General features: G+C 37.9%; 1 protein-coding gene across 1 annotated transcript in view; it reads left to right on the plus strand.

The window, feature by feature from the left end:
- LOC107758780 (formin-like protein 13) overlaps window positions 1–12,321 on the plus strand; it is a 50,118-nt gene that overhangs the window by 8,517 nt on the left and 29,280 nt on the right. The window contains exons 9-10 of the mRNA XM_016576595.1: window positions 8,729–8,840; window positions 11,874–12,026. Of these exons, the coding sequence (XP_016432081.1) occupies window positions 8,729–8,840; window positions 11,874–12,026 (265 nt within the window). The remainder of the gene's footprint in view (window positions 1–8,728; window positions 8,841–11,873; window positions 12,027–12,321) is intronic.

A 12,321-nucleotide genomic window follows, 5' to 3' on the forward strand; every position in this document is an offset into this window, starting at 1 on the left:
AGAGCACTATGAATTGTTCTTCACGCGCACAGTAGCTGAAATTTAAAACTGTTAAAAGAAAAGGCTCAATAAACTATGGCACAGATATAATACACTACGCATCAATGTCTCTTCCCTTTGTGCTTTGAACTTTTCTATGCGGAGCGCTGCGCGCTGTGACATGGGATGCGCATAAGCACTTTGTACCACTCCGTAATGGAGCCTTTCATGTTATAATACTTTTGCGCAATGAAAGATTGTTAATAGCCTTTCTTGTTCTGTCTTATCTATCCTATGTTGCTGCCTCATTACTGTGCTATAAATGTAGCTATAAATGTGCTATAAAACAATGTTTTTCATTAATGTATATTACAATACAAAGAGCAATGTGTAACATTTGACCAGAGTATCGTGCCACCCCTAATTTAAACCATCCCTAGAAGTGTTATACAAATTTTTGAGGCCACGTTTTTGTGCTTGATTGTTGAATTCTAATAGACAGCCACCATTTAATGTCCCCAAAGTGCACTTAAACTAAGTTGCGAGTTGGAAAGGGTTACCGTTACCTTGCACATGCAAAGTTTTATACCAAAACAAAGACATTTCCACAAATTTTTCATTCTGATTTCACCTGAGCACTTCACAAAGAGGTAAATCAAGGCCTCGTCTGCTTGGGGAAGAAAAGAGATTGGATTTCAAAAGCAGGCGAATCCCTGTAAATCTGAACGACAACAATAACACCGGCAGCAAGCAAACGGCTGTGAGTTTCTCTCGCAGGTGCCTCAATTAGGGAAGCGGTATGAAAAATGCATGGCACCCTTACTAGCCTGCGTGTCAGCTATCTTTTCCCTTCCAAGTGTCCTCTTCCTCTGCCCCTGTCTCTGACAAGTTGCGGCGGTAGGCAATCAAGGCCCGGAGCAGCCCCCAGGCAATTTATCTCTCAGCCAGTCTAACACGAAGGGGCAAAGGGCTATGGAGCTCGGCAAAATGATAATACCTCCTCAGATGAATATTGCATGTTGATCAGTAATAACTCAGCCAGAAAACTCCCCGACTGCATGGAAGAGGAAAGAGACTAGCGGGGTGATTGAGCTCATAGGGGCTCTTGCATGATGTGAAGGAAATGCCTGCATGATTTACCCCATCGTGACTGTCCCGTCATATACCACACCAGTATTATAACATAGGCTACATAGTTTATGTATCTTTAGGGGTTTCGCTGAAGCATTACACAACAAACCGGCGGTTAGAAATGCGATGCCTTAGCTAGGTTCATTACCATGCAGCTTTATTCCACAGAGGCACAGACACTGTAGCAGACATAGCTTAACGTTGCTGTGCATGTGGATGGCTATGTGGTGAAAATACAGATGGAGGAATTATGGGATTGTGCATTGCATTTGTGTCCGGGTCTTATCATGAATCAGCTTTCCATCCGTAAGTAGCAGTTTCGGCTAAACTTTTCCACACCCTCTTGTGGATAAATAAACAAAACGATTACAAATCATCGCTCAGTGAGGTTTATTTGAATATAGAGAATGTGATATTATTATCTTTGCTCCAAAACATGGTGAGTGGCCCACACAAGCAGTAATTTAAAACTAGGGATGCACCGTATCGGCCCGATACTGGCCTCCTGTACTCGTACTCGTTAAAATGCTCCGATACCAAACGCCGATACCACACAGCATGTGATGAGCGCCATATTCAAACAAAGAAACACTGACAACAGACAGCAGAAAGGAGTTATGGATGTCTACTACGAAGTATATGTATGCAATGAATATAATGTTAAATATTCAGTATTAACGCCTGCATATCTGATGTGTGCGAGCTGATAAACAAAGCACGCTGAGTGGATTGAGCGCGCGGCGGCGCAGATGCGCGAGCTTGCCGAGTGAATATATCTTTCTCACAGACATCACTGGAAAGTCAAAAACAAGTAAGTAAAACAATGCACAAGTTACTTAACGGTAGGGAGAGAGAGAGAGAGAGACAGAGAGAGAGAGCGAGAGAGAGAGAGAGCGCGCACTTCTGTTGTGTGATCTTTCATGTTCACTCACTTAGCACACGCATCATTTGGATTAAAACGAAATCGTACAAATAAAACCATTCATAGGGGCATTCACTATAATCATCATTTATTTTCAACCTTAGGCATACACGACTTTCTAGCGAAAGTGAATCTAGCAGCCTGTGTGAAATGCGCTAGACTGTACTATTCTGCATCAGTACAAACACGTGCAGGCGTTGCGCGTGTTTTGCTTGCTTGAGTGTTTCTGCATTATATGAGTGGCTTTGGAATATAAACCGCAGCACGTTTCAGATGAAAAAACGCGACTTCTATTTCTGAAAATATCACAGTTAGGAGATTTATAACGAGTGGTTCCCTGCATTATTACAGCAAAGCGCGTGATTACAGTACTAAGCCGCTGCTCTAATGCTATTAAATTAAAGATGATGTACCATAGAGCAAAAAAATGAACAGTAAAAGTAACAAAAACTTGTAAAATACATTTTAATGGGCATAATTAAGTGTGAAAATAACCGAAGGATATACAGTGAAACCAAAAATGATTCAGAGACCAGATATAATTTTTGATATTTTTTTACTAGTGGGTGCAGGACACTATAGTTCATTTATGTAAGTGAGGATAGCAAAATAAAGTAAACTGTGACAAATCATACCCAAAGTTTGAGAGTTTGCTTTGCTCTTTTTTTACTACTTTTTTCTAAACTATAGCGAATAAACTGTGTCTGAATAAATTTTGGTTTGACTGTATCTATTTGATAAATGAAGTTAACCAACTAACATTATACATACCCTTTTGGTTTCTGTACCCAATATTTAAAAAATGTACAAATGCAATAAAAATATTGGTATCGGCAAGTACCAAAAATAAAAGTATCGGTATCGGGTGAGTACTGGAAAAAGTGGTATCGGTGCATCCCTATTTAAAACACTATACACACATTATTGTTCAAAAATTTGGGGCTGGTAAATTTTTATTTTTTTGTAGTTACTTATGCCAAGGCTTCATTTATTTGATCAAAAATACAGAAAAAATAGTAAAAATGTGAAATGTTATTTTCACATTTTTATCCGATGACAGGTTTGGACAATGGATATAAAATAAAATAAAACAGCCAGAGACCCCAAACATTTTAAATATATAACAATATTAAAAACCTATAAATTCACATTCCTGATCCTTCAGAATGATTTGGTTTTGTAACATTATAAGAGTATTTGCTGTCACTTTTGATCAGTTTAATCCATCCTTGCTGAATAAAAGTATTAATCTGTGTAAAAAAAAAAAAAACTTGCATCAATGCAAGTGTTGGAAATATGCAGTGTTGAGAAGGTTACTTTGGAATAAGTTACAGATTACAAGTTACCCTGTTTAAAATGTAATAAAGTAGTGTAACCATTTCAGTTACTTTGTTAAAGTAATGTAACTTATTACATTTCATTACTTCTCTACATTTCTAGCAGATGTTTTCAACTGTTAATCAATGAATCAACTCTCAGACAGGTTGTAACCTAAAGCTTTCAGTGGCAGTGTAGATAATTGGCAGACATGATGCACTGCAAATTCAAACAAGAGAGCCAATAAAAAGCATCAGAATAGCATTGCTTTACTAAAAGGCCTTCAAATGGCAGGAGGCATCGTGCACATCCAAAATTGATATTATTCAACATATCCTAGATTTTAAAGAAAATATTCAGATGTAACCCCCTAACTGTAACTGTAATTTAATTACACATTTTTTCTCAGTAACTGAAACGGATTACAGTTACTTTTTTTTTTTTATTAAATTACGTAACACTGTTACATGTAACGAATTACTCCCCAACACTGGCAATAGGCATAGTGCATTCTATAATAAATCACAATTACAGTTTGACTATTTTATCCAATATTTGTGTGTCTAATTTTTCATGCTTATTTGGTCTGTTTACCCTGGTTAGGATACTGCTTTAAAAGACAGCTGCCTAGTTAGGTAGTTGGTGGTGTGAGGCAGTTCACCATTTTTTTAACAGGTCCATTTTGTTCATAACTACTTATTTGGAGTCTTGATATAATTGAACAAGTGTATGTCCTAATAATATGACAAACTCAAAGACTAATCTGCTGCCAGACACTTTCGAGGACTCTGCTGAGACTTTCAGCCATCATTAGTAGCAGGGCTTTTATCCAGAGGACAGTTTTATTGCTTAGAGGTTGCTCTTTCATGTCTCTGGAGACTTAAGATGAGATCTCTGACTTTTAATTGCTGACTTTTAATTTGGTGTCTCGGAAAATCTGAGCACAGTTTGAGATTTATTTTTAACTCTAGAGCTGACACATGTGAAATACTAGATTACAGATTCTTCCTTTGCTCTTAGTTGATGTCTTAGGAGATCATTATTTATTTATTTTTTGCCACAGGTATGATTTTGTATACAAATGTCCGAGACCACATGAAAAAATAAGAAGAAAATTTTAGGATTTAGAAAAATATTCATTTGATGCCATAGATTTTCTTTACTTAAAGGTGCTGTATGTAAGTTTTTGACTCTACTAAAGCATAAAAATGCCATAATGTTTGCAGATATTTAAGGAACATGCTAAGTTAACATACTTGTTAATCTAAAAAACAATGCTACAGTCAGTTATTCTCCTTTGAAAATGTGCGTTCCGGGCCGGAATGTCGGTCTCTGTTTTGGCTTGTGAAACCCGCCCACTGCCAGTTTACCCAATTGTATTTCGTCACCCCGGGCTGCCAGTTGGCGGAAAACACAGCGTATTTAATTTCATTCATCGTCAAGTGCGCTCGTTCCTGTTGGTGTCATCAATCTGGCAACCTGCGTGTGCATCAAGTCTGAGGAGGAGGGGCCGGTTGAAAAAAACCCTCTCCAATATTTTGAATTAGGACTGCAATACCTAGTTCAACCACTCGGTGTCAATCCTACATACAGCACCTTTAAAGGGGTCATATGATGAAAAAGAATATTATTTTGTGTATTTGGTGTAATGAAATGTGTTTGTGCGGTTTAAGGTTCAAAAAACACATTATTCTCCACATACTGTACATTATTGTTTCTCCTCTATGCCCCGCCTTTCTGAAACGTGTTGATTTTTACTTCTTTCTTTGCGTGAACATTTGGGTGGCGTTATGCAAATCTTCCCACATCATGACGTAGATATGTGGGGGTGTGTTAGAACGAGCCGTTTTAGGTAGGTGTGGCTGACTCTTAACTTTTATAAAGAATATATCTTTGGATTTGAGACTTTAGTCTTTGCAATTTTACAGATCTTCTTTATGCACCAAGAGCTTGTAACACTTCAAAGAGAAAGGAAAAATTGAAATCGCATAATATGACCCCTTTAATAAGAATTATTTCAGATTCTGCTGGTCGTATTTCTACATCACTATTCAAATGAGCAATTTTGCATGTGAACTTTGTACGAAGGGTCAGATTTTCATGCTACCATTGAAGCACAAGATGCTCTTTGAAACATCTCAGATTATCCCGGACAATGATGAGTGTTGCTGCCATTAAAGCTAAAGTACCAACTATTAAATCATTCTGCAATTGATGTACATTTTTCATTTAATCCTTTCAATCATTTTACTGATAAAGAGCATTTTCACTAATGATCTTGGACTTTTAGACCCATTATTTGTATGTTCTCATTTTTAATCATCTTCTTTTGTATAGAAAGCTAGCTTTAAAGTGAACAGCACCCTTTGAGCTCAGTCCTTAAACAATGTTGGAATCACATTCTTCATAAATAAAGCAAAAAGTTCTGTTTATTTCTGAAATCAAGGGCTGAATCATAGCCCTCCATTTCAATGTATATATATTTTTTTGCTCCCGCTGCATATACCACCCGTAAAGAAAATAAATTGCTAATTTAGAACCTATGATTAGAAGTCCCTGTTGGCTCCTACAGCTCTGAGCAGTTTTTAGTGCAATCACACTCTTAGGAAATAAGGCAAACAGCATATAATTTTACAAAAGTGGCACATAAAAGCACAAGGACAAAATTATATGTTAGTGCTTTTGTATAGAATTTAAAGCTACTTGAAGTTAGTAGCTACTGTCCCTTTAAGAGCTTCACGCGTTTCTCAATTGTTTACTTTCATTTTAGACATAACCAACTGTATTTATATGTAAACCTTGTGTGTTTTTGACAGTACTATACGCAAAATCAATCAGACACGTAAGACAACTTAGTCCAATAATCAGGCGCTTTTTGACAGGCTCTCAGTGTGAGTGTGCTTCATGAGTACGCACTCAGAAAAAGCGCATGCAGAACAGCAAGGGTATTAAATGTTTAACCGGTATGGCTTTAAAGCAGATGGAAATAATGTAGTTTTGTGATTGCGCATAAGTGCAGACACCCCCTAACTACCAAGTATAATCAATCTCACACACACGAACAAGCACAACGAAATCACTTCACACTATTAAGCGGCTGTGTTATGAACATGCAAAACTGTATCGCACGCGTGCTACAGTGGTACATTTATTCATCGCACAGAGCAGTTTTTTTGTAGCACGTGCGACATATATGTCACACTGTACAGCCCTGTGTAACCTCCCTCCTTATTCAAGGGACCACAAGTAATTGGACAGTTGACTCAAAAGCCATTTCATGGACAGATGTGGGCTATTCCTTCGTTATTTCGCACATTTTTTTTAACAACCCAAAAATGGCTGTTTCGTGGTCTGTTGAGGAAGTACAGACTTTCCTCTCGTTGATAGCAGAGGAGCGGATCCAGCGAGAGCTTGATGGGGCGACGTGGAATGATAGTTTTTCAGGAGTCCCGCGACTATAACGACTATAACGAAATGTGAATAATCCCGCCCACTCTAAAGCGGTACTAAACTGAAGTGGAAATGCAAACCGAGCTGAGCCGTGCCGTGCCGAGTCGAGTCGTGCCAAGCAGTGGAAAAGCACCATAAGTGTGCCATTTGCATTTGGAAGCTGTTGCTGTGAGCCCACATCATGCCGTCAAAGGATCTCTCCATACAAGTGAAACAGACAATTGTTAGGCTTCAAAAACAAAACAAATCCATCAGAGAGATAGCAGGAACATTAGGAGTGGCCAAATCAACAGTTTGGTACATTCTAAGAAAAAAAGATTGCACTGGTGATCTCAGCAATATAAAAAGGCCTGGACGTCTGCAGGGGACAACAGTGGTGGATGATCGGAGGATCCTCTCCTTGGTAAAGAAAAACCCTTTCACAACATCCAGCCAAGAGAAGAATACTCTCCAGGCGGTAGGTGTGTCACTGTCAAAGTCTACAATCAAGAGAAGACTTCACCAGAGCAAATACAGAGGGTTCAGCACGAGGTGCAAACAAGGCCAGATTTGCCAAAAAAACATCTTAAAAAAGTCAGACCACTTCTGGAAAAGCATTCTTTGGGCGGCTGAACTTAAGATCAACCTGTACCAGCATGACAGGAAGAAAAAAGTATGGAGAAGGCTTGGAACAGCTCATGATCCAAAGCATACAACATCATCTGCGATCACTTGCTGAAGACAAAACTAAAGGCAGAAAGACCCACAAACAAACAATAACTGAAGTCAGCTGCAGTAAAGGCCTGGCAAAGCATCACAAAGGAGGAAACCCAGTCTCTGCTGATGTCCATGAGTTCCAGACTTAAGGCAGTCATTGCCTGCAAAGGATTCTCAACAAAATATCAAAAATGATTAATTTTATTTATGTTTATGTTCATTTGTCCAATTAGATTTGAGCCCCTGAAAGGTAAAATTGATGTTATTTCCTTAGCATTTTATGTTATTTTTTTGTTCAAGCCCTTGAATTAAAACTTAAAGTCTGCACTTCAATTTCATCTTGATTGTTTCATTTTAATTCTATTCTGGTGGCATACAGAGCCAAAATTATGAAAATTGTGTCAGTGTCTAAATATATATGGACCTGTGTATAACTGTGTGAACTGTGTATATTTTTTGTTGTAATATATATATATATACTGTATATATACACACACACATATATATTACAGAACTAAAACATTTTCTCTCAAATTTTTGTTGTTGTAAAATCATGACCCACCCTTCATTTTTGTCTTGTCAAATATCCTGCTTGGAAATAAGTTGTCTTATAGACACAAACATGGTCATGAATAATAAATACTCAATCTGTTTTGTGTTTGTGAGGCTGTTGATATTTATGAATGTTGCATGGCCTTCCATGTTCATAAGAATGGGTGAAATCTTAAGATGTGGATTTTCTTGCTGGGCTCATTGCTGAGATGAAATAATGTCAGCGATGCAAGACCCTTCTTTTCATAATAGATTGAATACCAATTTGTTCCAGGTTCTGCAAACAGGAAAAATAGACTTAACGTTGTAATTGTACCCTTGAACCTGGTGCCGCTCAATCAAAGTATGAATATGTTACCGTAATGAGCGCTATCCCAGCCGCCACGGCACCCATTCCTCATTCCTTTTTTTATGTTTGCAACTTCAGCATAGCCAGGTTTGTTAGGTAAAATGAAATTCCCATCAATTCAGGTTTTGTACAATGCAAATCAGCATGCATCTGGCCCTCCTTGGTTCGTGTAGAGAGAGGTAATTAAGCACACAACCCTTTTGTCTTCAAAATACACTTGGAGTTTTTCATAGCAGGTGGGAAGAGCTGCTGTCAGGAGAGGTTGTTTCAAGTGTTGCTCAAGACTGAATGTTTATGTGTGTGTGTAACTTTATTATGTGTTGTCCCCACAGATATTTTCATCAAAAGTTTCCCTGTGCATCCAAAAGAGCTCAAGGACAAATTGTTGATTATAAATGAAGAGGAAGGGGGTCTCTCCGACGAGCATATCGCCTCTCTCAGGAGGTAAGAGTTACATGGAGACAAAGCAGCCTGCCAAACTCCACACCTGACACAATAGTTCATCTCTTCACAAGTGGTGGCGTATGTGTATTTTAAGTAGTGCTGTTGATTGATTTATAGTTTCTCTATGAACACGTGCAGACATTGTGTTTTGCTGCTTTTTTCAGTATCTCTTGGCATGAGCGCCACATTTTTAGGACAGCTTCTCAGCTTAAAGTTAAAAAATGTGTGCTGAATATTTATGAATTTCATGCTGATCCAAGGTAGTTTATGCTGGTCTGGTTCATCTTTAACTGTGCTGAAATTTGATTTGGTTTTCCTGCTCAAAAATTGCTTGTAAATCTCTCATTATGCTATATTATCACTAAATCCGGGATTCAATCTTTTTGTCAAATAGTTTTCTTTCATTTAGCAAAGGCTTTGGAACTGGTTGGTTGGTCATTGGCCTTAGTTGTTATACCCTGAGCAAAGTCAGTATGGTGAAGTCCAATGCGAATAACAGTAAGCATTTTCAGGAAAAAGAAAATCCTCCCTGGGGAAAAATGACCCAAAATGAGGGTTAAATGGTAATAACTGTCCATTTATGTGCACTAGATTTAATCGAACTTTAATTTTTATTACCATTTAGTTTAGGCTTTTTACTGTTTAAACCTTAACAGTCTTAAAACGAATTTCTTACAAGTTTTTTTTTACATCAAAATTTCTGTCCATTTTGGTCACAAAAAGTGCCTAAAAGTGATCACATAATTATAAAATGTTTAAAATTCTGTTAAATGCTGTTTCTTTTAAATTCATTTGAATTCATTTGATCAAAAATACAGTAAAAATCTGTGATTGACGCGACATATTTTCTGATGCACGCTCTCTGTCCGCTGGTGGGAGTGTGCTCACCTGTGTAGGGCCCTATGAAATCCGTTTTATTTTTTCCCAAATTTATTCTTAAAATAGCCTTATGAATTGTTTTTTTTTTTCCCTCAGAAATTCTGTGTTGTGTATTTACATTTTTATGGTTATCAAATGAAGGCATAATACATTAATTTAATTTATCTTTTAATTATTGAAAATTAAACAAACTTTATTTTTTTGGCGAACAAAGGGGATTTATTATAAACAATAAAACATAAGACATGTTGTGTGATTATTCCTTAAAAATTAAAGTTTTAATAATTTTAGTATAATTTTCATTATAATAAAGTATATAATAATGCAATGCCTTTATCACTGCTTAGAATACTATGAAATATGTTGCGTGCCTTATTCTGTGTAAGAAGCCACATCATCTCGCAGAAGGATTTATTTCAAACACTCGACTGATGTTATGAAGTGAGTTTGGAGTAAAAACATGTTATTAAATGTGGTATTTTCACGTGCTTTCAGAAGGAGCAGCATTTACTACACAGAGCCGTATAGTTCACTGAGAAGCTACGCAAACAACTTTATCATCGTAGCGCGATTTCATAATATCGATGTATAATATCGATGATATCGTCTGTGATTTTTTTTTACGTAGCTTGTCAGTGAACTATACGGCTCTATGTAGTAAATGCTACTCCATCTGAAAGCAGGTGATGAAGATTTACTACTAAATACAGAACCGGCTTTACTGACAAGATGTGCATGACTATCGCATGCGATTTATCGTGCAGCCCTATTACTTGTTCAGATGACAATATCCGGTGAAAATTCTTATTTGGGTCATACTTCCAAGATGTAGAATCTGTGATTCTGAAGTATAGTATCCACACCGGTGTGGTGACTGACAGCCACACATCAAAATAGATTCATCCGCATTGAGGAGTCGTGCCGGTGCACAACCAAGTAAATTCCGCAAATAATTGCAATTGCAGGTTTCAAAGAGACAAAGAGGCAAAATTTACAGACTGCAGCTTTAAGTAATTCTTTTTTAAGACTGTTAAGGTTTAAACAGTAAAAAGCCTAAACTAAACAGTAAAAAAAAAAAAAACACTTTAAACTACATGTTTACATGTACACCTCAAATGTTGATGCTTAAAAAAAATGCGTGTCCATGTTATTTGTCAGAGACCCATTTATAAAATATAAATGAAAATACAGCAGTGGAGATCAGCAGACCACAGTTAAATGTGAAAGAACAGAGCGCAGTCTGTTTTGTAAGAAACTCCAGTGGCAGATCTAATGAAGACCACGGAGACCATGAGAAGTCACGGGCAGTTCATGTCGAGGAACACACCATAGCATTTCTTTAATGCTAATATAAAAGAGCATATGCCAGGCTCTCTTAACAGAACAGCCTGCTTATGAAACTTTTATCAGATGTATTTGAGGGAAAGGAGACTATTGAGTTGCCCTGAGGGAAGCTGGAAAAATGCTTTCTCCTCCGCATTTGTATGCAAGAAGCATCCTTAGATGACTGCTGGAGGCCGACCTGCATGCGGGAGGCATAATCTAATGTACCTACTGAGAGATTTATATTTATTTAGCCAAATGCAACAAATATCTAAGTGCGGCTTCTGAATACAATCTCAATCGGGATAGTCCCAGCAGAAGCTGCAATATTAATGGTAGGTGGCTGTGGTTTCTCCATCCCAGCATCCTTGGGCTCATGAAATAGTCAGTGTGGGATGGATTTGAAGCACGCTAAAACGACCTGAACACAGGTCCATTTTGGAGGTGAGCCGGGTTCAAACAGAATGCGAGTCAGGAACAGCCAGAGCATCAACTACCTGAGCACTTTATACAAGCTGACTGCAACTTGGCTTTTAATCAATCCCTGTTCCTCGGGCCAGTGGAAATCAGAGTAGCATGCACCCTTTTCAGAGGACTAGATGGAGAGACGCAAAGAGAAAACGAGGCAATCTCGGAGGAGAAAATAGGCTTGCTAGGCAGTCAACCTGTAAAAAACGAAAAAGGGTTGTGTCATCCCTTTAGAATTGTGCATGCTTAAAATGGGCATCTATGAAGTATTAATGAAGCAGAGAGGTTGGACCGATGTAAAACGAAATTAGGACAGGCGTTTCAGTGCTTTGCCATGTTTACATTTGTGGTGTTCTTCATCAGATACGTGCCCACTCCAGATGACATTGAGATGTATAAATCGCATAAAGGAGACCCTAGTGAGCTGCATGTGGTGGACCAGTACATGATGGAGGTAAAGCCACGCCTCACGCTGACATCACACTTAATCGCTGAAATAATGGAGCCGATAACAAGGTCGATCACGTGATGTGAATGATATTTTTGGCGAATACATCTCTCTGCACATACCTTTCATAATTCATGCAACTTTTGATTATTAGATTAAATGTTATCATATTTCTAAATTTAAAGGCAGAGTAAGTGATTTCTGGTAGCCAATGTTGATATTTGAAATCACCAAAACAAACACGCCCCTACCCCAAAAGGGTCTTGCCCCTATTTTGATAGCTCCGCCCCACATATACGTACGCAACCCAGGCAACGATTAGTTCTGTGAAACAAAGCAAAACCAATGTTACACCATGTCTAC

This window comes from Sinocyclocheilus rhinocerous, unplaced genomic scaffold (assembly GCF_001515625.1).
Source record: "Sinocyclocheilus rhinocerous isolate Xijiao unplaced genomic scaffold, SAMN03320098_v1.1 scaffold1496, whole genome shotgun sequence".
NCBI classification, from domain to species: Eukaryota; Metazoa; Chordata; class Actinopteri; order Cypriniformes; family Cyprinidae; genus Sinocyclocheilus; species Sinocyclocheilus rhinocerous.